The sequence below is a fragment of the Eumetopias jubatus genome, unplaced genomic scaffold (genome assembly GCF_037043125.1).
Source record: "Eumetopias jubatus isolate StellerSeaLion01/CBP00866 unplaced genomic scaffold, mEumJub1_p1.0 scaffold_11, whole genome shotgun sequence".
NCBI classification, from domain to species: domain Eukaryota; kingdom Metazoa; phylum Chordata; class Mammalia; order Carnivora; family Otariidae; genus Eumetopias; species Eumetopias jubatus.
Window position 1 is genome coordinate 39,482,158 of NW_028274817.1, and position 25,316 is coordinate 39,507,473.

General features: G+C 37.6%; 1 protein-coding gene and 1 pseudogene across 2 annotated transcripts in view; both read right to left on the reverse strand.

Annotated features, from left to right (window-relative positions):
* RNF128 (ring finger protein 128) overlaps positions 1–25,316 on the reverse strand; it is a 107,503-nt gene that overhangs the window by 12,938 nt on the left and 69,249 nt on the right. For both annotated transcript variants that reach the window (XM_028089746.2, XM_028089745.2), the window contains exons 2-4: positions 21,325–21,572; positions 6,272–6,343; positions 3,172–3,254 (exon numbers count right to left, since the gene is read on the reverse strand). In XM_028089746.2, coding sequence (XP_027945547.1) covers positions 3,172–3,254; positions 6,272–6,343; positions 21,325–21,572 — 403 coding nt within the window. The remainder of the gene's footprint in view (positions 1–3,171; positions 3,255–6,271; positions 6,344–21,324; positions 21,573–25,316) is intronic.
* LOC114198374 (U4 spliceosomal RNA) lies at positions 19,747–19,876 on the reverse strand (annotated as a pseudogene).

Sequence of the window (25,316 nt, forward strand, 5' to 3'; positions counted from 1 at the left end):
TGCCATTGTATTGCCTGTAAAGTGACTGTTACTGTATATTGTCTCTGTTCCTTTCTGGTCTATGTTACTTTTAGGCTCTCTCTTTGCTTAGAGGACCCCTTTCAATATTTCTTGTAGGGCTGGTTTGATGTTTGCATTTTTTTTAGTTTCTGTTTGTCCTGGAAGCTTTTTATCTCTCCTTCTATTTTCAATGACAGCCTAGCTGGATATAGTATTCTTGGCTGCATATTTTTCTCATTTTGTGCCCTGAATATATCATGTCACCACTTTCTGGCCTGCCAGGTCTCTGTGGATAGGTCTGCTGCCAATCTAATGTTTCTACCATTGTAGGTTACAGACCTCTTGTCCCGAGCTGCTTTCAGGATTTCCTCTTTGTCTCTGAGATTTGTAAGTTTTACTATTAGATGTCAAGGTGTTGACCTATTTTTATTGATTTTGAGGGGTGTTGTCTGTGCCTCCTGGATTTTGATGCTTGTTTCCTTCCCCAAATTAGGGAAGTTCTCTGCTATAATTTGCTCTAATATACCTTCTGCCCCCCTCTCTTTCTTCTTCTTCTGGCATCCCAATTATTCCAACATTTTTTCATCTTATGGTATCACTTAGCTTTCGAATTCTCCCCTCATGATCCAGTAGTTGTTCATCTCTCTTTTTCTCAGCTTCTTTATTCTCCATCATTTGGTCTTCTCTATTACTAATTCCCTCTTCTGCCTCATTTATCCTAGCAGTTAGAGCCTCCATTTTTGATTGTACCTCATTAATATCCTTTTTGATTTTGACTTGGTTAGATTTTAGTTCTTTTATTTCTCCAGGAAGGGCTTCTCTAGTATCTTCTATGCTTTTCTCGAGCCCAGCTAGTAGTATATTTATAATTGTCATTCTGAACTCTAGTTCCGACATCTTACTAATATCTGTATTGATTAGGGCCCTGGCAGTCTGTATTGCCTCTTGTTTTTTTTGAGGCAAGTTTTTCTGTCTTGTCATTTTGTCCAGAGAAGAACAGATGAATGAGAGAACAAAATGATAAAAGGGTAACAATGACCCCAGAAAAATATACACTAAACAAATCAGAAGAGACCGAAAAGTGGGGGCAGAAAGAAAAAAAAGAATATGATCAGGCTGGTGAATAGAACAGAGCCACACACTAGATTTTGTGTTCATTTTGGTCTTTTAGAAGAAACTGCTTCCCAAAATTTTAAAAAAGAAAAACTTATATATATATACAAAAATAAGGGTAAATACGATGAAGGGATAGAATATGACTGTACAGATGAAAATTGGAAAAGATTTTAAAAAAGGAATGGTTAAGAAAGATGTTGGTTGAAAAAGGAAAGAAGAAAAATTAAAAAAAGAGAGAAATAGAAAAGGAAAGAAATAAAGAAAAATTTAAAATTCAACTTTGAAAGAGTAAAAAATCATGGGAATAAAGCCATGAATTCTATGTGCTGTATTCCCCTAGCTCTGTGGTTTTGTCATTCTCATTGATCGATAAACTTGGTCTTGGCTGGCTGTTCTTGCTGATCTTCTGGGGAAGGGGCCTGTTGCAGAGATTCTCAAATGTCTTTGCCAGAGGCAGAATTGCCCCACCCTTGCTGGGTCTGGGCTAAATCATCTGCTTGGGTTTGCTCTCAGGAGCTTTTGTTCCCTGCAAGCTTTCCGGACGGCTTTGGAGGCAGAGAGTGAAAATGGCGGCCTCCCAATCTCCACCCTGGAGGAGCCGAGAACTCGCGGCCCCACTCCTCAGCGCGCCCCCAGAGAAAAGTGGTCAGTCACTCCCGTCTCCCTGGTCTCCGGCCGCACTCTGTGCTCACCCGGCCTGTGACCGTGTGTTTCTATCTCTGGCACCCGACCCCGTGTGGAGTCTCCAAACCCAGCAGATCCCTGCGGTGTGCTTCCGCGCCGCTCCTCCCAGGGGAGGAAGGGGAGTCTCTCCGGATCCGCCGCTTGTTGGGTCCTTGCTGGAGGAGCAGTGGCCCGAGTGGGCCGCGGATCACAGTTTATGGCAACCCTGAGCCGAGAGCCCACTCCCTGGCTCTGTGTCTGCAGCCGGCTTCCCTGCTCCGATACCTGGGAGCTCTTCCACACTCAGGCACCTCCGGCCTTTCTGTGACCCCAAGGGTCCTGAGACCACACTGTCCCGCAAGGGTTCCACCCTCTGCTTAGCCACTGGAGTGACATCCCTCAGCAGAGCTGATTTCTAAAAGTTCCAATTTTGTGCTCTGCGGCTCTATCACTTGGTGGTAGTCGGATGATGGGAGCCCCCTGCAATCTTCCCAGGTCTATCTTCCTGAATATCACCTTGGATTCACTTCTCCACACGTCCTACCTTCCAGAAAGTGGTTGCTTTTCTGTTCAGAGAGTTGCTGCTATTCTTTTCTTTGATCTCCTGTTGAGTCTGTAGGTGTTCAGAATGGTTTGATAACTATCTAGCTTAATTCCTGGGACCAGGCGAAATTTAGGTCTACTCCTCTGCCATCTGGCTCATAATATAGTACTTTTAAATATAAAAGCCTCATTACCTTAGCTTCAAAAAAAAACTATTTTCAATACTTATTACTTCAAAAATGGCTAAGATGTTACCTGACCTAAGACTTTGTTCAGTATTTCAGATCTTTATTATCTTGTTATTCCCTAACTATAAAAATAGCACAGTCATTCTCAATAATATAGTACAGAGTACAAGATAATGCTGATACTTTAGGTCATGTGATCAGTTCTAGGAACACCACTATTTAATAGCTAAAAGAAAGAGTGTTAAGAACAACTTCCAGGAGAAGGGTAACAGAAAACTAAAGAATGAATACTTCCAAATAGGTGGCCACTGAGTTGATTTATATTTTTTCCCTCAATAGGATTCTTAAAATGATTTTAAATAATCCAGTTATCTATCTATCTATCTACCTCTCTATGCATGTGTGTGTAAATTATGGTGTCGCTGGCTAGGTTCTTAGTTTTATATGGAACTAGTTTCTAAATTGTACCAGATTATGGGAACTTTATATAATTAGCCTTATACCAATTTCAATGATATTAATATATAAAGCATTCACCTATATTTAAATGAAAATACTTTCTTTACATCAATTTGGAAACATTCAAAATAGTTTCCTTCATTACAATCATTTCAATAAGCCAGATATTCTTATTGATGATATAAAAGAAAATCAAACTTACTTGCAGGTTAAGATGCGCACCAAATCATTTGGTTTATATAGTTCAATACACACAGCACAACTATCTCCATCAGGGCCAATTTCCTATGAGCAAATAGTTATTGTTACTCTGATGGATAAGAAAAGATACATTAAACTACAGAGCAAGGTCAGAATATGTATGTACTTAAATTGCATAGATTCTTTCAATAAGCGATGTAAAATTTAGACCTGACTGGAATCTAAAAAAAGGTCAAACTTTTAGAAACAGAGAGCAGCCAGAGGCTGGAGGATGGGGGAAATAAGGAGTAGATGGTCAAAGCGTACAAACATTCAATTATAATACGATTAAGATCTGAGGATCTAATGTAAAACATTGTGACCACAGTTGATAACACTCTTATACAATTGATTGAAGATCATTTAGACTTAAAAAAGATAAAAGAATAAAGTCAACCAAAATAGGAACAGTACAAAGAAGAATAGGTAACATTTATTTAAAATGCCATTTGTACAAGTTCTATAGCTATGTTTTTCCGCTTAAGAAAAAATTAAGGTAAAATTCACATGCAGTAAAATTCACTGTTTTTAGTATACAGTTTTACAAATGTGAACAAATATGCATTCACTCAATCCTCACTGCAATCAAGATATAGGATAGTTCTACGGCCCCAACAAATTCCTCTATACCCCTTTGTAGCTAACCTCTACTCTCACTCCCATCCTCTGGAAACCACTAATCTGTTTTCAGTTCCCATACTTTCTGCTTTTCCTGAATGTCATATAAATGGAATCGTGCCTCTGTGTTTGGCTTCTTTCACTTAACCTAATACATTTAATAATCATCCATGATATTATGTGCATCAACAGGGTCTCCACTGACAACGCAAACCCTTTTGTATTGCTAAATGGTATTCTAGGATGTGGATGTGCCACAGTTTGTTCATCCATTCACCATCTGAAGGACATCTGGGTTCTTTCCATTTTTGGTGATTATGAGTAAAGCTGCCATGAACAATTATGTACAAGTTTTTATGTAAACATGCTTTTTTCTTCTAGGTTAACTATCTAGTAGTTGAGATTGCTGGGTTCTTTGGAAAGTGTTATTTTTGACTTCACAAAGAACTGCCAAAGTGTTTTTGAAACTGGCTATACATTACATTCTCACCAGCAAAATGCATAACAGTTCCAGCTGTTCCATATCTGGCGAGCTCTCCGGTATTGTCAGTTGTACTGGTTTAGCCATTTTAATGAATGTGCTGTGGTATCTCATTGTGGTTTTAATTTGCACTTCCCTAATGACTAATGATGTTGAACATCTTTTTTATGTGCTTTTTTGCCGTCCATATATTTTCTTTGGTAGATGCCTGTTTTGCCCCTTTTTCCCTACGCTGTTTGTTTTCTTACTACTGAGCTTTAAGAATTCTTTATATAGTCTAGATACAGTCCCTTCTCAGATATGTGATTTGCAAATATTCCCTCCCAGTCTGTGGCTTGTCTTGTGTTTTCATCCTCTTAACCATGTTAAAGAACAACAGTTCTTAATTTTGACAAAGTCAAATTTCTGTTGTTTTCTTTAATGGGCTTGTTTTTGCTGTCATATCTAAGTACTCTCTGCCTAACCCAAGTCTTGAAGATATTTTTCTCCAAAGTTTTCCTAAGAATTTCATAGCTCTAGGTTTTATATTTAGGTCTGTGACATATTTTGACTTAAATTTTGTAGACAGTATGAAGTATGGATAGAGGTTCATGTTTTTTGCATAAGGATACCCAATCATTGCCTATGGAGGGCCAATAATTGACTACCCTTTTTCCATTTAATTGCCTGTGTACCTTTGTCAAAAATCAATTGACCATATATGTGTGAGTCTATTTCTGAACTCTCTTCTGTTCCACTGATCTAAAGATCTATCCTTTCTTCAATACCACACTATATTGACTACTGTATCTTTAAAATAATTCTGCAAATTAGGCAATATGAGTCATCCAAATTTGTTCTTCATTATAAAAATTGTTTTGGTTATTCTAGTTCTTTTGCTTTTCCATATAAACTTAGCATCAACCTGTCAATAAATACAAAGGATCCCACTAGGATTTTAATTGGAACTGCACTGAATCTATAGATTAGTTGGGGGGGTTCGGACATCTTGACAACAGTGAGTCTTCTGACCTGTGAACATGGCATATCTCTCCATTTATTTAGGTCTTCTTTGATTTCTTTCATTGGTATTTTCCAGTTTTCAGCATACAGATCATGTACATATTTTGCAAGACTTATACCTAAGTACTAAATGGTTCTGGTGCTATTATAAATGGTAATTTTTAATTCAGTATGTTCTATAGCTATTTTTTGATACATGTTTTACACACCAAAGGTAGTTCTTAACTGTCCTAAATCTAAAAAAGGATGTTCAAGTAAAGTTGCACTAAGGCATTGTATTAGTTTCCTGGTTTTGCTATAAAAATGACCATAACTTAGTGGCTTAAAATAACACAGACTTATTCTCTTGTTCTAGAAATCAGAAGTCTAAAAGTCAATGTGTTGGCAGTGCTATGTTCCTTCTGGAAGCTTCAGGGGAGAATCCATTTCCTTGCCTTTATCTAGCTTCTAGAGGCTGTCTGTATTCTTTGGCTCATGGCCCCTTTCTTGCATCACTATAACCTCTTACTTCCCTTGCTAAATATTCTATTGCACTGCAGTCAAATCTCCCTTTTCCTCCTTCTTATAACAACAATCAAATGTGATTATATTTAGGACCCACGTGGATAATCCAGGCTAATCTCCCCATCTCAAGATCCTTAACTTTCATCTGCAAAGTCCTTTCTGCCATGTAAGGTAATATTTACAGGTTCCAGGGATTAAAACCTAGATATCTATGGCCCCAATGGCCATTATTCAGGCTACCTCCAGCATCATACAGATTAAAAAAGTAAGATTGATAAATTCCACTGAAAAGCATACTCTGGAATAACATTTAGTTTTAACGTTAACTTGGTAGCATTGCTTTAAAACAAACAGCATTTAAAAGTCAAATATGCACCTTGTCTCCTTGTTTCAATAAAAAAATTAAAAATAAAATAAAAAAAATAAAACAAACAGCATTTAAAAGTCAAATATGCACCTTGTCTCCTTGTTTCAGTGTACGTAGTTGAAGCCTTCCAATAGCTTTTTTAGCATCTGCCTTTAATTGTCTCTGTAATAGAAATAGCAGGTATTAGAAAAACTATTTTAAAAGGAATAAGATTAAAATGGTAGAGAGGATTAATAAATATCAGGTACAAGTCAATGTATAAGTGTATTTTTAAAAAGATATAATTTAATTAACCATAATAAATGTCCTATTTATCTGCTATCAGGCAGAATTTTCAAATTACTAAACTATTCACTTATGTTTCCCAACGTTCTTAAATAGCACCTTTGGGCTACAATGACAAATCTACTATTCCAAATGGATTCAGATGCTATGAATTTTCAAAGCAATTTTCCTATTTTCAGCCTTTGAGTATCTTAAAATGCATCTTTTCCCAATTTCTCTTTTGAATCGTGTCTTGTTTGGTAGAAAGTGCACAGGATTTGGATTTAAATGGACCTAGATTCAAAATCTCTGTTTGTCACTTACTAAATGAATAATCCTGGACAGGTAATTAAATTGCTGAGCTTGTTAACTCACCTATTAAAATGAGGATAATACCAATCCATACAGTGTTATTTTGCATTGGGGGAAAATTGCTGTTTATAACCACTACTGCCTCATTATAAGGAGGGTGGATTCTGAAAGTAATAAGCCTTTCTTGTTTCACTGAACATATACGTATATCAGTCCAGATATGAAACAGCAAGCCCAAGGCTCATTTTAGGAATAAGGACTAAAATATGCATAACTGATCAGAAGTGAAGTTGAGGGATTCAAGATGGTGGCATAGGAAGATCCTGATCCTGATCCTCCCACAGACACAACAAATTAACATATGTAATAATTTCCTCTGAAAAAGAGCTAAAAACCGGATAAATAGAATGGAACCTCCATAACAAAGGATCAGCATCAAAATGGGTGAGAGAGGCAGAGATATAGTCTCACCAAAACCAAACAAACAAAACAAACCACCCCAGATACAGTGATCCACAATTGAGAGGGATCTCACAAATATGGAACTTTTCCCTAAGAAGCAAGGGGTCTGTGCTTCACATTAGAAACCCCAGCCCCTACATCTTGCATAGGTGAGACAAACCCCCAAAATGCCTGGCTTTGAAAACCAACTGGGATTAGTTCCAGACGTAGAGGGAACAGAGAATCCCCTCTCAAAAGGCTCATGCACAGATTCAATCACCACCAGACCCAGTATAAAAACACCAGTTTGAAGTGTCCGCCAGAGAGCCAGAAACGTGTTGGGACTCTACTGGGGGATGGAGACACTAGTAAGTGCCATTTTTGATAACTCATTCTAACTTGCTGATGCTGGTCCTGGCAGTGACAATTGGGAACTCTTCCTCTAGCCTGTTGGTGCTAGAGAGTACACCCCACTGAGGGCTCCACCCATCCCCATGCCAGAGCTGTGGCCCCACCAAAGCAGGCAGTAATGCACAGCTCACACAGAGGTCATCCCTTGAGGGCCTGGTGCAGGTGGCCAGGGGCATAGCACTTTGGAGCTCTATGGGACATCTCTTACGCAAGGCCGCTCCTTCAAGGCTGGGAGAGGTAGCTGATTTGCCTAATACACAGAAATAAGCATAGAACATCAGGCAAAATGAGAGGAATATGTTCCAAATGAAAGAACAAGGTCCAGAAACCCCAAAGAATTTCAACTAAGAGGAACCCAAAGAGATCCACACCAAGAAACACTATAATTAAAAATGGTAAAAGTTAAAGATAAAGAGAGAATTTTAAAAGCACCAAGAGGAATATAAATTGCTACTTATAGAGGAAAGCCCATAAGTCTACCAGCAGATTTTTCACCAGAAACTTTCAGGCGAGAAGGGAGTGGTATGACATATTTAAGTGCTGGAGGTAAAAAAAAAAAAAAAAAAAAAAAATCCATACAAGAATTCTCTACCCAGCAATGTTATCATTCAGAATTGAAGGGGAGATTAAGAGGTTTCCAGATAACTAAAAACTGAACAAGTTCATGACCATTAATTCAGACTTACAGAAAATGTTAAAGGGACTTCGTTAAGCTAAAAAGATGTAACACTAATCAAATAACAAGAAGATTTTTACAGAAGTAAAAATTTCACTGGAAAAGGTAAATATATAGTAAAGATAGTGGATTAATCACTTACAAAGCAAGTATAAGATCAACAGCCATTATTAGTAAATTTAACTAAGACTATAGTAATTATTTAAGGGTTGCATAAAACAAAAGATATAAAATGTGACATCAAAGATATAAAATGCGGGGGAACTAAAAAGTTTTGGAATGTGCTCAAATTTAAGTTCCTACCAACTTAAAACCAATCATTATATACCCATTATGTTATATGTAAACATCATGGTAACCACAAGGCAAAAACCTTAGTAAATACACAAAATAAGAAAGAAATCTAAATGTTTAACACTAAAGAAAGCCATTAAACCACAAGGGAAGAGAAAGAGAGGAAGGAAGAGAAGAAACTACCAAAAAAGCCAGAAAACAAGTAACAAAATGGCAGTAAGTACAAGCCTATCAATAATTACTTTAAATGTAAATGGACTAGATTCTCCAATCAAAAGGCACAGAGTGGGTAAATGGATTAAAAAAAAAGACCCAACTTTATGCACCAGCATATAGAAAGCAAATATTAACCAACCTACAGGGAGAAATTGACAGCAATACAATAATGGTAGGGGACTTTAACACCCCATTTACATCATTGGATAGATCATCCAGACAGAAAACCAGTAAGGAAACATCAGCCTTAAACAACACATCAGATCAGGGCTTGATAGGTATATATAGAACATTCCATTCAAACGCAGTGGAATACACATTCTTCTCAAGTGCATATGAAACAGTCTCCAGGATAGATCACATGTTATGGCACAAAACAAGTCTCAAATTCAAGAAGACTGAAATCACATCAAGTATCTTTTCCAACCATGCTGGTAGAAAACTAGAAATCAATTAAAGAAAAGTGGAAAAAAGACACAAAAATGTAGAAATGAAACATGCTACTAAACAACCAATGAGTCACTAAAAAAAATCAAAGAAGAAATAAAAAAAAATATCTAGAGACAAATGAAAACAGAAATACATCATACCAAAAACCTATGTGATGCAATAAAAGCACCTCTACAAGGGAAATTCATAGTAATATAGGCCTACCTCAAGAAACAAGAAAAATCTCAAACAAATGGAACTTTACACCTTAAGGGAAATAATAAAGATCACAGTGGAAATAAGTGAAACAAAGACTAAAAAGACAGTAGATCAATAAAACTAAGAGCTGGTTGTCTGAAAAGATAAACAAAATTGATAAACCTTTCCTATGCTAAACAAGAAAAAAAGAGAGAGGGTTCAAGTAAATAAAATCAGAAATGAAAGAGAATTTATAACTGATACCACAGAAATACAAGGATCTTAAGAAATTACTACAATTATATGCCAACAAGTTGGACAACCCAGAAGAAATGGATAAATTGCAAGTAACACACAACCTTCCAAGTCTGATTATGAAGAAATAGAAAATCTAAATAGACTGATTTCTAGTAAGGAGATTAAATCAGTAATGAAAAACTTCCCAACAAACAAAAGCCTAGGGCCAAATGGTTTCACTGGTGAACTCGACCAAACATCCAAAGGATATTTAATACCTATGCTTCTCAAACTCTTCCAAAAATTGAAGAGGAAGGAACATTTCCAAACTCATTTTACAAGGCTAGCATTACCCTGGTACCAAAACCAGACAAGAACACCACATAGAAAATTACAGGCCTGGGGCACCTGGGTGGCTCAGTTGTTAAGTGTCTGCCTTCGGCTCAGGTCATGATCCCAGGGTCCTGGGATCGAGCCCCACATTGGGCTCCCTGCTCCGCGGGAAGCCTGCTTCTCCCTCTCCCTCTGCCCCTGCTTGGGTTCCCTCTCTCACTGTGTTTCTCTGTCAAATAAATAAATAAAATCTTTAAAAAAAAGAAAAAAAAAGGAAGAAAATTACAGGCCAATATCTTTGAGGAACACAGCTGTAAAAATCCTCAACAAAATTCAACAAACTGAATTCAACAAAACATTAAAAGGATAATTAAGCACAATCAAGTAGGACTTATTTCAGGGATACAAGGATGGTTTGGCATCTGCAAATCAATCAACCTGATACACCACATTAATAAAATGAAGGAAAAAAATCATATCATCATCTTAGATGGTTACCAGAGGGGAAGGTGTTGGACAAAATGGGTACAGGGGGTCAAATGGTGATGGATGGTAACTGGACTTTTGGTAGTGATCATTTTATAGTGCATACAGATGTCATACTATGTTGTGCACCTAAAATCTAATGTTATATATCAATTTTACCTCAATAGTACAAGAAGTGAATCTGGGGTTTAGGAGGAAATCTAAGAGGTAAGGTCAAGGTGAGAAAGAATCAGTGAAAGACTGTCCCTCTTTGTGGGGTGAAGTGGCCAAATGGAAAAAAAATCCCAGCTGGTGTGAGATACTTAGTGTTGATTTAAAATTATTTGTAATGCTGCAAATAAATCCTTCCTTCCCTTTCAGTTAATATCTATCACCCACACAAATGTCTCAAGTGAATATATGTGTAAATTGAAGAAAAGGCCAGCTTTCACACTTGGGCGGATGCTGTTTGGCATAGAGACACAGCATGTGCAGCATGGCAAGATTAGCAAATCTCCTCTTTTGTAGTGTAAAATGAACTTAGTAGAAATTCAGCAAACAGCAGGCACTCAGAACCAGCAGTCACTGTGACTATGTACCTCCATCCCCAGCAGGAAAACCCCCAACTGACATGAAGAATATGTGAAAATTAGAGATAATATAAAGTATCTAGCATCACATCTGGCATATCGCAGACACTCAATAAAATGTTTATTAAATGAACATATAAACTACTATTCATCAATAACCATAACAGGTTCTTATAACATGGTTATACACATCTGTAGCAAATACACTTTGGAAGGGAATAATCCATGAGTATAGGTATATGAGGAAATTCCTTAATGCCCAAACCTGCCTCCTATATGTCATTTTGTGAAAAGTATCTGGCTTAATGCCAAGGAGATTACTAGCCAAACTATTTGTTTGCTGTCTCAGGAACAGCAGAAACTTCTTAGATTGTTACCTGACGAGCAGAAATAGCTTAACAGAAAGTTAATAGGAAGGCCTAGCTAGTCCTTTGAAGGAAGGATGCTAATTGAGACACTTTCACTCCCACTTTGGGACTTAATTGTGAGTTAACTCAAAAGGGCAATTCAGGGGCACCTGGGTGGCTCAGTTGGTTAAGCGTCTGCCTTCAGCTCGGGTCATGACCTCACGATCCTGGGATCAAGCCCAGCATCACGTCGGGCTCTCCACTCAGCAGGGAATCTGCTTCCCCCTCTTATTCTCCCTCTGTGCTCGCTCTCTCTCTCTCAAATAAATAAAATCTTAAGAAAAGGGCAATTCAATGATGGTACTTTATGCTCACATGTTTTCAGTTCTGTTACTTGCATCATAAGTAAATAATAGAGGGACAATGAAAGGAAGTACACTTAGGAACTTTAGAGCTGGAAGAACTCTTAGAATTCATCTAATCTGACGGATAAGAAAACTGATGCCTACAGTGGAAGACGTAAAATCAAACTCACAGAGTTGGTGTCAGTCCCACTAAAGCCTAGAGTTAAGTGTTCCTTCCCCTAATATCAAGGTAGCATCTTTTCTTTCTTTTTTTTTTTTTTTTTTACTGTGGCTTGCAGCAGGAAACTAGTACTACTTCTTTATATTTATGTATTTTATCATTTAAAATTATTTTTGATGTCTATTACCTCATTTAATCCTAACAACCCCCTGAAGGAGATAATATTCCCATTTTAGAGATGAGCCAATGGAGGTTTGGATAAGTTAAATAACTCATCCAAAAGGGCACACAGCCTCGAAATGACAGAGCTGTTACTGGGACTCTGCTCTTCATATTACAAGATTCCATTACAATACATCTGTAATTCGGCTACCTTTTGAAGTTTTTCCAACTCCTAGATTCTATGATCTGTGAAATTGTGGCCAGTCCTTATAGTGAACAACCAGTATACCTAAGGGTCCTGGCCCTGGCCTAGACTTCCATACATCAGTATTTTCTTTTCACATAGATCATGAGCTATTTAGAAACCTAGATGTGAAAACTGCAAATGGTTTTAAAAAAAAAGGCGCCAAGAAGAAAAGCAGGAAAAGAAAAAAATGTGGCTGATGGTAAGTCTTTGACAATCATTGTGCACTTTGTCTTTAGAGCACTTCTGATTTAAACAAGCTCTGTGACATAATTGGGGAATTGTACTCACAAGGAGGTGATACATCTCTAGTGTATTTACTTGAGTCTATGTAGTCTGATTTCTCATTCCAAAATATTCAATTCAACACAATATAAATGCCTGAGTCTCCAGTGCTAGTGCTTATTAATTTATTAGGAATGACTGTGAAATATATAACTTTGTTTAATTATATGCAAGACTAATGCAAATTTGAGGGACGGGCTCAAAGGCAAGCTCAAAATGTAATGTCCAAGTCTACGCTTATGAGAATGGAACTCACATTAAGACCAATGCTAAAGAAAAAAAAAAAAAGCAAGGAGGATATAAAAACACGGCAAAATCCAAGATGCCAGAAGATCCTAGGCAAGGGACTTGATTTTGAAGGATCTCTAAAAGACTTGTATCATAGTATAAACCAATGTTTAACAAAGCAGCTTTGGAATTAAAAAAAGCTCTTTAAAAGGAAATTCAGGTAATTCCAATAACTCCTACTGAATTTTATAAAGAAAAGGAAAACCATTTTCTTTAAATATGGATGTGAGACACATGATTTTAGTAAGAAGCACAAACTGTGTTTTTAGAGCTTAAATGAAGATCACTCACAAAACTGCCATTAGTACTCAAAACAGTTCACTGTCACACTGATAGCAAGAGTTTCCCAGATGCATTCATTCCTCTAAAAACTGAAATATGAGAACATTAAGATTAAGCAGTTTATATTAAATACATATGTTTGGATATATTACTTAAATCAAACTTCTGGGTGCCCAAATATGCCTCTACATTTAAAGAAAATGTGTCCCAAAGCAAACTAATTTGTATTTTATTCCTTAAAAACAGAACTTCAAGCATATATCTAGTTTGTTCCACAAATTACACTGGACACTTTTTCGGTGCCTTTCCACCATTTCAGAATTCCCTCCTACCTTATAAATTCCAATAGCACATTGTTTCTACCTCTTTTTGTAAAAGTATTTATTTGAGAGAGAGAGTGTGCACAAGTGGGGGGAGGGGCGGGGGGGAGAGAGGGGGAGGGAGAGAGAGAGAGAGAGAGAGAGAGAGAGAGAGAGAGAGAGAGAGAGAGAGAGAGAGGGAGATGGATAAGCAGACTCCCTGCTGAGCAGGGAGCCAATGCGGGCTAGATTCCAGGACCCTGGGATCATGACCCCAGCCAAAGGCAGCCGCTTAACTGACTGAGCTACCCAGGTGCCCCTCTACCTCTTACCATATTCTGTAATTGTACTATTCCTGTGTCTTTCTCTCCTACTAGATTGCAAGTAGCTGGAGGACTGGGCCTTAAACATTTTTTTTAATTTCCCATAGAGCCTAGTAATTGCTCAAAGAATAGCTTCTGAACTTAGGAATCAAAACAGATTTTCATGATTTTTGTATCCAAGTCACAGCTGTACTCATTAAAAGCCTCTATTCTACAAAAACTGGGGAAAGAAAGGCTTGGGGAACAGGTATTGTCCCCCACTGTGGTCAGGTTCAACTCTAAGCTTTTTTTACATGTGTCATCTTGTTTAATCATTAACAACCTTATGGAATAGGTATTTTAATATCCAAGGTTTATAGACAAGAAAAGGTTCAGAAGCTTGACTAAAGTCCAGGCAGCTGGTTAGTTGCAGAGCTGTGATTCAATTCAAGTCCAGGTTCTATCTGGCTTTAAAGCCCATGATCTCTCCACTATAGTACACTGCCTCCATTGTGTAATAGCAAAGAAGCCTTTAAAAGGCTTCACATTCCTTGTGAAGAAGATAAATGAAAGAAATAAGAAAAAAAAAAACAAAAACCTCAAAGTCAGCTATTATCCAATCTTCAAATCCTTCCTAAATTCGCTACTTACTGTGATTTGGGGGAACTCTTTTAAGCAAGTATTTTATACCAACAGACTCTCCCTGCCTCCTCTCCAATCCAGAGATACCTGGTGTAAGAATATTTGGCAACAGACTTGAAGACTAATTCCAAAAAGCTTGGTGGTCGGCCAATTTTCTTAACAGAAGCTTAATGTCATTACTCTATTCAAAAGCTGTGATCATTCTAGTCACTCAAGAAATCTCGGCTATATAGTTTTCTTAGTTCTGAGTGAGACTTTATTTGGGCTGAAAATGAAAAGTCAAGCCAATTCTTATCCTATATTACAATGTTCAATTTTTAAATTATAAACTCAAAGATATTCTTAGTTTATTTGTGTATTTACATCTAACTAAGTAAAATAAATGTTCCAGGCTGGTGATCTGTCAGCCTGGTTTTTGGTCCCAAGGCATTCAGCTTTTAGCATAACTGAAACCCACATGAATAACACTAGGCATGTAGTCAAACCTAATTACTTGATGGGGAGCAGGGTATGCAAAAGCAAGAAAGGAGGGTGGATATAAGCAAACCAGATTTTCTTGCTTTAAGTCATCACTTCTTTTAAAATGAAAATTTTCATAAAAGTTTGACTCAGAATTTATAGAACAGAATCAAGATTTATGGTAACAGGATTCTTTCCCTCAGATCTATTCCTGTGAACAAAATCAATGTCTGAGTCATGTGGCTGTTCAGACATATGAGAAATGAAAGAAATCTTTTTTTTTCCAATAAAAACCTATGCATATTTTAATGAAGGATTCCTCAAGGAAAGAAGAGGTACAGGCTCTAAAACAGTTTCCCATAAGTCTATGGAACTATGGAGATGGGGATAAATAAGAGTACAGACTACTTGCCCGAAGGTGATCACTGTGAACAGTGTGAGGAAATGCACTATAAGGAAGAGCAGTGAGGGAAGGGGGAATCTGACCCAGTAGGTAAGTTATGACTCAGATTATTGCATTTTTCAAAAAAGACAATCAAAACCTTTAGAATTAGTGATGTAAATATAAGATTAGAGTAAGTAAATATACAAAAATCTTGAGACCCATTTTAAGAGCTTCCTTTTGTTCAGTGAGAGTCAGAGAAAGACTATAAAACTAGGTCCTACTAAGAGAATAATTTATTTAATCCACTCTTCTTATCTAAGAGCCAAAATAATCATTTTGCAAAAGGCTTCAATAAGTCTCAAATTTGAGCAGGAACAGATACATACGTATGAAGACACATATGTGTATATTGACAGTGGTAGATATGCAGACACCTGATAAGTCTTCCAGTTAATTTCATGTACTAGTGAAGAAAACCTAAAGTAACCAGAACTATTTCAGATATTTTTAGTCATGCTTTAAGTTCAAGGACAAATTTTAAGATATTAACGTATCTTAGTTTTCCTCATGTGAAACCACAAAGGAGTGCTATCTTTCTGGCAGCAAACTACAAAGACATGTGTGGCATATCTTTGCCCAGGGAACCAATTTGAGTCTCAGGGTCTGAGGCTCAGATGGGTGGCTGGTCACTAGATAATCCTGCTAGCAACTGGCCATACTGCCTGAAACTCAGGACCCCAACAATGAAAATAGGTGCATATCATCAATCTTGACTGTAGTGCCAAGCAAGCATGACAAGCTGGTACAACATGGTCCATTGCTCCAGGTGTGTATAACAAAATCATCAATAACTAACATAAAAAACACTTTGAGGGCCACATTCCCAAAGGCCAGTCATCATTCCCTTGGAGACTGGTAAGGAGTAAGCAACTAGATCTACTGTGCTGCCTTTCATCACAATCCATCCCCTATCTCTCTTTTTCTTTTTAGTCTTTTTTTTAAGTAGGTTCCACGCCCAGTGTGGAGCCCAACATGGGGCTTGAACTCATGACCCCTGAGATCAAGACCTGAGCTGAGATTAAGAGTCCGACCCTTAACCAACTGAGCCACCCTGGTGCCCCCCACCCCCTATCTCTTGATCAAGGTCTTTTTAACAACAAAATAGTCATAGTTATTTGGACTTCTGCAGTTAGTACAGCATTTATATGTAAGGTGCAGTAAGAACAACATAAGCATACCTAATACTTGCAGAAGCCAATGAAGGGCATAAATGGGCTTCTTTTAATCTGTAAGACCATTGCAAACATCTTTATATTGATGTACCAGTTTAATTACCTGTTTACTTCCTTGTTCTATGACTACTTGAACTTTGTGATAAAACTGTATAGAGCCATTTAATATGGTAATGGAACTAAATCTAATTCTTCCTCAGGCCAATCACTCTCCATTGGTATCATATTCTTTGGAGGTTTTAGTTCGGTTTCCCAATACATTTGACTATCACGTGATTTATTTATATAAGATAGTTGAATTTTGCCAACAATACTAGTATTACACCATATTACAATATGGTTAGGATACAGTTTGGTTTGGTTACAAAATAAATCAGGAAGTACCACAGAAGTGTTTATTAAACCTTCCTAGAAGAATTGTTCTTTGCCCACATACTAGATATTATTATGGACAAGTGTTATCACCAGTGAGGATGACTCTGTCATTTCTAGGTTCCATGTTAGCTGAGGAAAAAACAAATCACTTGGCTCAAATCACACTATTATATAGTTATATGTTCTCGTTGACTATTGTGCAGGAAAGGCCATCTCCCTCCCATGAAGAATACATGGGTATCATTCAATATTATTCCTACTAGCTCGTCTTATTTTGGTCCATCCCTTTGGTCAAGGTAAGTTAGAGATCAGCAATGTAAGTTACAATTTCACTCAAAAAATTTCCACAAGGTTGGGGATCTGCATGTGTCTCAAAGATGTTCTCCCTGAGCTTCCATAGCTAAAAATGGGAGGCCATTACTACGTGGGTCTTTGGGCCTCCATTTGTAGTAAAATAGTTAACAGACCCTGTTGTGTTAGAAACATGCTCTTTCCCAGTGTTGAGTGTTAGCACTCTCTAGCATTATGTACTGGGTCTGTATGACCATATTATCAAGGCTTTACCCTCTTTCCAAGTGGATTCCCATTTTTCCCCTCCTGGCAGATGATTCCTTCCAATGCCTAATTTCAAAGATTTTCTTCTGAAAGTCACTCTTCAAAAGTTAATTCAGCTTCTTCCATTATACCTAGGCCAGCTTCTATTTCACCTAGAGCCCTCTTTTATTTCACTAGCCAATGTTTAATCCAACACATGCCTTGTTGCCACTGAGTATTAACTGCTTAAGTACAGTTAGGCTACATGCACCACACACCAAAATTCTGGGTGTCCCATGCCAGAATCAAGTTATAGTGGTCACTCCCAAATTCATTAGTTTGAGCACACCATAAGGTTTTCCATAATCTTCCTGGTCTCAGGTTAGGGTTGTTCCCAGTGTGGACACAAATCCACCATGTAATGCCTGATATGTTATTTTCATTCACAGCCCATTGATACTTTTCAGTTGTTTAAAAGCTTTCTATGCACAGAAACAGGGATGATGTGTATTCTCACACATCGTACTATGACATCTCAGGCATGTGGCCATTATGTGCTGACCATTATATTTGGGCTCTTGGTCATCAAAATTTATGATTATGTATTCATCAGTTTGCCTGACATTATATACTATGCATTATAATAGTTCAGAGGGAAGACATTCCTGAATACTCTAATGAATTCCTCATATTCTAATGAAGGCAAGTTTCCATAACTCAGTTTCATTACCATTTCTACCTGTAAAATGGGAATAATGCGGTTAAGTATTTAGTGATAGTTATAACCATCATGTATATCAAGCTCTACCTTTTAAAAATAAATAGGAAGTCAGGAGGCGCCTGGGTGGCTCAGTCATTACGTGTCTGCCTTCGGCTCGGGTCATGATCCCAGGGTCCTGGGATCGAGCCCCGCGTCGGACTCCCTGCTTGGTGGGAAGCCTGCTTCTCCCTCTCCCACTCCCCCTGCTTGTGTTCCCTCTCTCGCTGTGTCTCTCTCTGTCAGATAAATAAATAAAAATCTTTAAAAAAATAAAAATAAAAATAGGAAGTCAGGAAAACTGAACAGGTAAATTACATTGTGACACCTTCAAATATTAATAAGCAAAAGGGATTACCAGTCATATATCTAATCCTTTAGTCACCAAAGGATACACAGAAATAGCCCACTAAGTAGTGAAAGAAGCCCTTTCCAAAGCCTTCTCTAAGAGGTGAGAAGTTTTAATGCTATTCTTTTTTTTTAAGATTTTATTTATTTATTTGAAAGGGAGAGAGGGCGCATGAGCATGCACGCACATGAGTAGGGGGGAGGGGGAGAGGTAGGGGGAGAAGGAGAGAATCTTAAGCCGACTCTGCGCTGAGCACGGAGGCTGGCGCTGGGAGCATGATCCCATGACCCTGAAATCATGACCTGAGCCAAAATCAAGAGTCATACACTTAGCTGACTGAGCCACCCAGGCACCATGTAATGCTATTCTTTACACAACTTAATTTTCATAAAATATATTATAAACTATGAAAATTACTTAAATGAATGATGAGACCAGAGTTAAATATTCAATGGAAGTTATGTGACACCAGTCAGTTCTTTATAAACTGTATTACTTTCTGATAGCGTTTAATGCCATGTTAACAGATTATAGCACTTAGAATTCAGAAATACATACCCCACCATGAACATATACAAACCAAACACTCTTGTCATTGTATCCATAACCTTTAATAGTCATACTGGATACCAATTTCTCTCCAACCTCAGAGATAAAAACAGCACAATATATAAATGTCAAATATTAACACACTGTGAAACTATTGAATGGCTTGGCATAAGAATTTTAAACATCCTTTTGACCACAGCTAGTAACAGGCTGAACCTGCCACCAATGTGATAAGCTGCTTCTCTCAGGAGAGGTACAGAAGTTAATTAACTTTAAACATTGAGATAATCATCATTCATTACCATATACTGGTGTCTAATCTTTATGAAGGTTTTATAATAAGATTTCAATTTCTAGTCTGTTCCTAAATTCAATTAACCTCAATATAGAAATCTTCACTGCTCCCCCACTCCCAAATAAATTGGGTTCACCTTTCCTTCTTGGAAAGAGGGTACATAAGTGGCCAGAATTTCATTGCCTTGGGAGGAACTTCTCAGTACATATAAAAATGTATTCCTGCCCTTACTATATGATCAGCTGAATGCATTAAATCCCTACTGAGCATTCTGGAGAAATAGCACCGCACAGTACTGTGTTGAGAATACCTGAGAGGCGGAGGAGCTAAGAAATGATGATGGCTGGGACCAGGGTGGAAGCAATGGAAGTGGTAAGAAGTAAGTGGATTCTGGATATTTAATGAAGGTAGAACCAACAGGATTTGCTGATGGAAGTTATATGGGAAAAGTTTTCAATTAGCAATAGTCGCGCCTCGGATAAACCTCATTGGCTACAATACTGCCACTGCACAAAGCTTGATGGAAGTTATATGGGAAGTGAGAGGTAAAAGAGAAATAAAGGATAACTCCAAGATTTCTGGCCTGGGATCAAGAGAAGTTCTTTTGAAAAGGGAAGCAATAATAGCATGTTTGTGTGTTCACAGTGACAGAAGACAGGGCAGAGGACATAGGATACAGACACAGATACACACAGATGAATAGCTGTGGTGGAAGCAAGGAGAAGTACTCTTTGGATCATTTCAATTTCCTCAGTGGGATAAGATCCAAACTACAAGCAGAGAGTAAAGTTGGAGGAGGTGCTGCAGGTTTAAGGAGAAAGGAACATGTATGATTAGTTACTTGTGAAAGCAGGGGGGTGGCTAAGAAAACGTAGTATGATTGTTGGCAGCATTAAGGGCTCACTCCAAGTTTGTGGTCATAAATTTAAAGTGAGATTAGTCTGTACTGAGGTCAGTGTTTTTTCTGCTACTTCAAAGTGCAGGCACAGAGTAGGGAGGAAGTAGGATTTAACCAGGGTTGGATTTTGACAGCAAGTGTAACAAAGAGAGAGAAGGACCAAAGGAACTGAAGATGTATTCGTGGAAGTGACCATGGAAGTGAAGGTGGGGAAGGAGAGAAGTAAGGATATCAAGGAGATGAGGGACAGTTTAAAAGTGCTAGGATCAATGGCACACAACCACAGGTAATTCCCTGGTTCAGTGATGCTTCTGTGTTTTCGCTCTACTAATTCTATACTTTGTACCTATTTATACATCAGTTGTTAAAATATGATATGATAGAAATTATGAATATGTGACTGGAGCCTAGCAATATATCATGCACCATCAGATCTTTAAACCCGCCTTCTCATGATATTCAGCTTAGTCTCTCTTCCCAGCCCTGATCCCACACGCAAATACACACATGCACAGACACACACATACATGTAAAATAACAGTGGTTACCTTTCGGTGGTGACTGCAGTTTTTTGTTATATGGGGTTTGGGTGAAGGTTTTTTCTTTGTACTTTCTGATTTCTAAATTTTCTATATAGAGCATGAAATGCTTTGATAATTTAGAAAAAAATTAAAAGAACATATGCGTTTACACTCATATATAATTAAATGCTGGCTGTGCTCCCTAATGAGGTGTCAGAAGACTTAATCAAGCAGGATTAAGGCCATAGACAAATTACAGAAAATAAAACTTTTGAGAGGATGGAAGCTGGTATGCGTTAAAAACTACCAGTTTTCATAAAACATGCATGGACCACTGTCTAGCAAGTGAAATATATTAAAATGCATGACTCTGAAACTACAATTAAAAGAGTATTTTGGGGGCTCCTGGCTGGCTCAGTCAGTGGAGCATGTGACTCTTGATCTTGGGGTTGTGAGTTTGAGACCCACGCTGGGTGTGGAGATTACTTAAAAATAAAATCTTCTTTAAAAAAGTGTTTTTAGATTGGAAGAAAGAACCACTGCAAACCTGTTTCCTGCTTTGAGCTCTTGCATTCCGTAATCTTCGAGCAGAATAAAAGATAAAATAGCCCACAGTTGCTGCCGTAATAATAAAAAAGGACACAGAAACGAAGAAAATTGAATAGTGATTCACCCACGGGCCATGTTTTTTCCCTACTTCGATGACCATTGTTACTTGTATGCCTCTTTGAATAGATTGTAGAATTTTTGTGCCTTTCAGATTGCCAATCATGATTGCAACAATGTCTCCTGCACCTGTAAAAGAAAAGAAATTCAGTTTTAGTTTTGGTAAAGCATTCTGAGTATAAAAATCCAATTGCTAAAGTGATTTTACAGTATTCCCAGTGAGACAATGGGAGGATACTCATTCATTCAATTAACGTTTATTGGGCACCTACTATGCATATATGTTATAGGGGATATAAACATGCTGAGACTTGGTTACTGATCTTAAGGACCTCATAGTTTAGTAAGGAAGCTATGACATATAACAAACACCTCCCCTCTCTTCAGGTTAACCACCTATAATTCAACAGTATTGAGCTTAGGGCCAAATTTGCCTCTTACATGAAGGCTTTCTTTTTTTTTTAAGATTTTATTTATTTATTTGACAGAGAGAGAGACAGCGAGAGAGGGAACACAGCAGGGGGAGAGGGAGAGGGAGAAGCAGGCTTCCCGCCGAGCAGGGAGACCGAGGCGGGGCTCGATCCCAGGATCCTGAGATCATGACCTGAGCCAAAGGCAGACGCCCAAAGACTGAGCCACCCAGGCGCCCCACATGAAGGCTTTCTTAAAGATAAATAGTCCTCCAGATGGTAAAGAAGAGGGCTTACATCCTAGGGAATCTGAGATTTGGGGAAGACAGAAATACTTAACTACATACTTTCCCAGTTTATAAGGTGATAGACTGTCTCATGAGCTCACTACTAAAATGTATAAGAATTTACATATCAGGAGTAGTAATCTGAGATGTTTACCAGCCCAAACATACTATCTATCTATCTATCTATCTATCTATCTATCTATCTATCTATCTATCTCTATGTGCCATTTTTCCATATCCTCTAAAGCAATATAAAATTTGTCCAAGGTACTCTAAAGTTTTTCACGGACCTAATCAGGTTAGCAATGAATAGAGCATGTAAAATTAATAGTAACGTATGGTTCTATTCAACACCAACTAAGGTCAAGGCTGAAATTAGACTAACAGTCTAATAGGCTAAATCTTAGTCTAGAGGCTTAATCTCTTTGACACCTCCCTCTCTACCCCCAACTACATAAATCTTGTGAAAAAAATAAAGGACAAACATTATCTTTCCCGGTGTTGTGAGAACGTCAGATTACTCATGCCATTCCAATGCTTATCAAGGTTTATATTCCTTCTAATTTATATGACCTGAGACCAATAATCTTAAGCAAAAGAATAGAGTTCTTTGAATGTTAAGAGATTACCAACCAGAGAAACCTCCTGCCGATACTAGGTTAAGGTACTAATCTTGGTTAATGATCAAACTCCAATCTGGAATAAACACAACCCCACACCCACCCACACAGTCACCTGTGAGTGCGTACACACACACACACACACACACACACACACACACGACTCTAAAAGGCTTAATCTCTTTAACTAGACTTAACTACATAATTTTCTCAATTTATAAGGTAATAGACTTTAGAATTTAAACACAAAAGTACATTACTGAAATAGTATTCATACTTTCAATGGTCAAATTATGAGTACAAACCTTAAATGGCAATATACATAGCAGAATTACTACCCGAGTAATCCCTTAAGTTTATGGTCCCTAGTGGCCAAAGTCTTCAATAGATCAAGATGATCTTACTTGAAGTTACTAATTCAAAAAACAGAGTCACAGGGTATTATTACAGATCCTTAAAGTTCTAATGACACTTTTTTTAAAAAATATATGAGAGCCATTCAATTAAAACCTTTTACAACTTTGCTAATTTGCCAATACTTAGTTTGGTAGATATTGACTTACTCTCTTCTCATTTACATGAAAATCTCGAAAGCAATGGGAAATGGAGGGGTCTGAAAAGCCTTTTGATATATCTTTTCCCTCTATTAGTATATGACCCAAATATCCCTTACAGATCTAGAGAATTGGCTATTTTGCAAGACAGCAGCTAATTTTTCTATTTATTTGGGAGTTTTACATTTCTAGCTTTGGCACTAAAAGCACAGATATTATTTCAATTCTCTTTTGTCATTATTTGTCTTTCCTCTACAAGCCATCTGTCAGGAAAATTTTGGGTTATAAAGATTTATTATATAACCCAGCATTTATTTCTGATATTGTAACCTGTATAATCTTTGAAAAGTAGAGATAATTCTAAAAATCAAGCTTTAGAATTTAATCTTAAAGATTTCTTTTTAAATCACAGATGTGTCCTAAACTTTTTGACTAATAGAAATAAGTTTTAATTCTTTTAAAAGATATGAGGTGGGTGGCAGGGGTGGATGCTCAGGAACATATGGACCATTGTGGTCAGATGGAGATTAAAAAACAAGGAAAGTCAAGAAATGTACTTTGTCTACACATAGGGAACAATGCTGTGCTTCAACTGTCCCAAATTCATATTCATACATGCGATATATAGTCCAAATATCTACTGAATTAGTTTTCTAATCATATACAAGACCTATTTCTAAATATTCTTATACATCTCCTCCTCCCCACACCTTTGCAACTATTTAAAAATTGCTCCCTCCTTCCCTTCCCAGTCACAGTTAATGGTATCACAACCCTCTGGTCATCCTTTGTGAATACTCAGAATCCTGTCTGAATACTCACTGCTAACCTAGTCAGTCACATAGATGCGATTTCCTTGGTGTCTCCCATTATCAGATCCTTCCTTCCATTCCTGCTACCTATTTAATATAGGTCCTCCTAATTTCCTTGCCTGAACTCCTTCAGTAATCTCCTAATTTGTCACTCTATATCCAATATTTCCCTGTCCTTTAAAGTTTCATCAGAGTTTACCTTCCTGGTTGACTTTTGCCATCACTTGGTTGCATCATGCCTCTTTCTGGCTCTAAAGTCTTTCCTGACTCGTTGGCCTAGCATTTAAACACTTTTATGATCTGGTCCCACCTGACCTTTCCAGTTTGATATATCTCCACTACAACCCCATCTCATGAACACTCAGATCCAGGCACATGGCATGGGCTACTGTCATTCACTTTTTATAATTCTTCTTTTTGTTCATTCTGTTCCCTCAGACTAAAATCTCCTATATCTGCTGACACTCCCCCCTCCTTCTCTGCCTGTGCATCACCCAAATCCCAGCTCACATGCTGCCTCCTATATTCTTTTCCCAAGTTCCCAGAGAGAACGTAAATGTTCCCTCTTTGTTCCCTTGTCCCTTGGTTTTTAACCTTTGTCTAATACTTCATTTTCCCTTGCATTTCAATTGGCGTGTCGTAGTCCCTCTCTAAATTAAGAGCATTTTAAGGAAAGAGACTGTCTTTTAATGAACTATAGTAATGCTTTCCTTTAACTGGTATTGTCAGGCAATTAGATATCCTGTAAAAGTAAAACTTCCAAGTAACAAAAGGTTTTATACAAATAATTTTAAAACATTTAAAAAAGTAATCTATACTGTCCTAGTTTCCTGAGATATACTGATTATGATTTATTATTGACAGTGGATCATCTTTGTGAGCCATTATTTGAGATGGTACTGGTAAGGTTATTTGTCCCCAAACTGTTAAGATTTTCCACCAAAGCCATAGATTTTTGGAGCTAGAATGGACCTTAGGGGTCATCCAGTCTGACTCATTTTTTTTAAAATTTTTTTATTGTTATGTTAATCACCATATATTACGGAGACGAACCATGAGAGATGATGGACTCTGGAAAACAAACTGAGGGTTCTAGAGGGGAGGGGGGTAGGGGGATGGGTCAGTCTGACTCATTTTTGAGTTCTCACTTTGGGTAATTTTTTTTTGGTCGGGGGGTGGGGGAGGTTCTT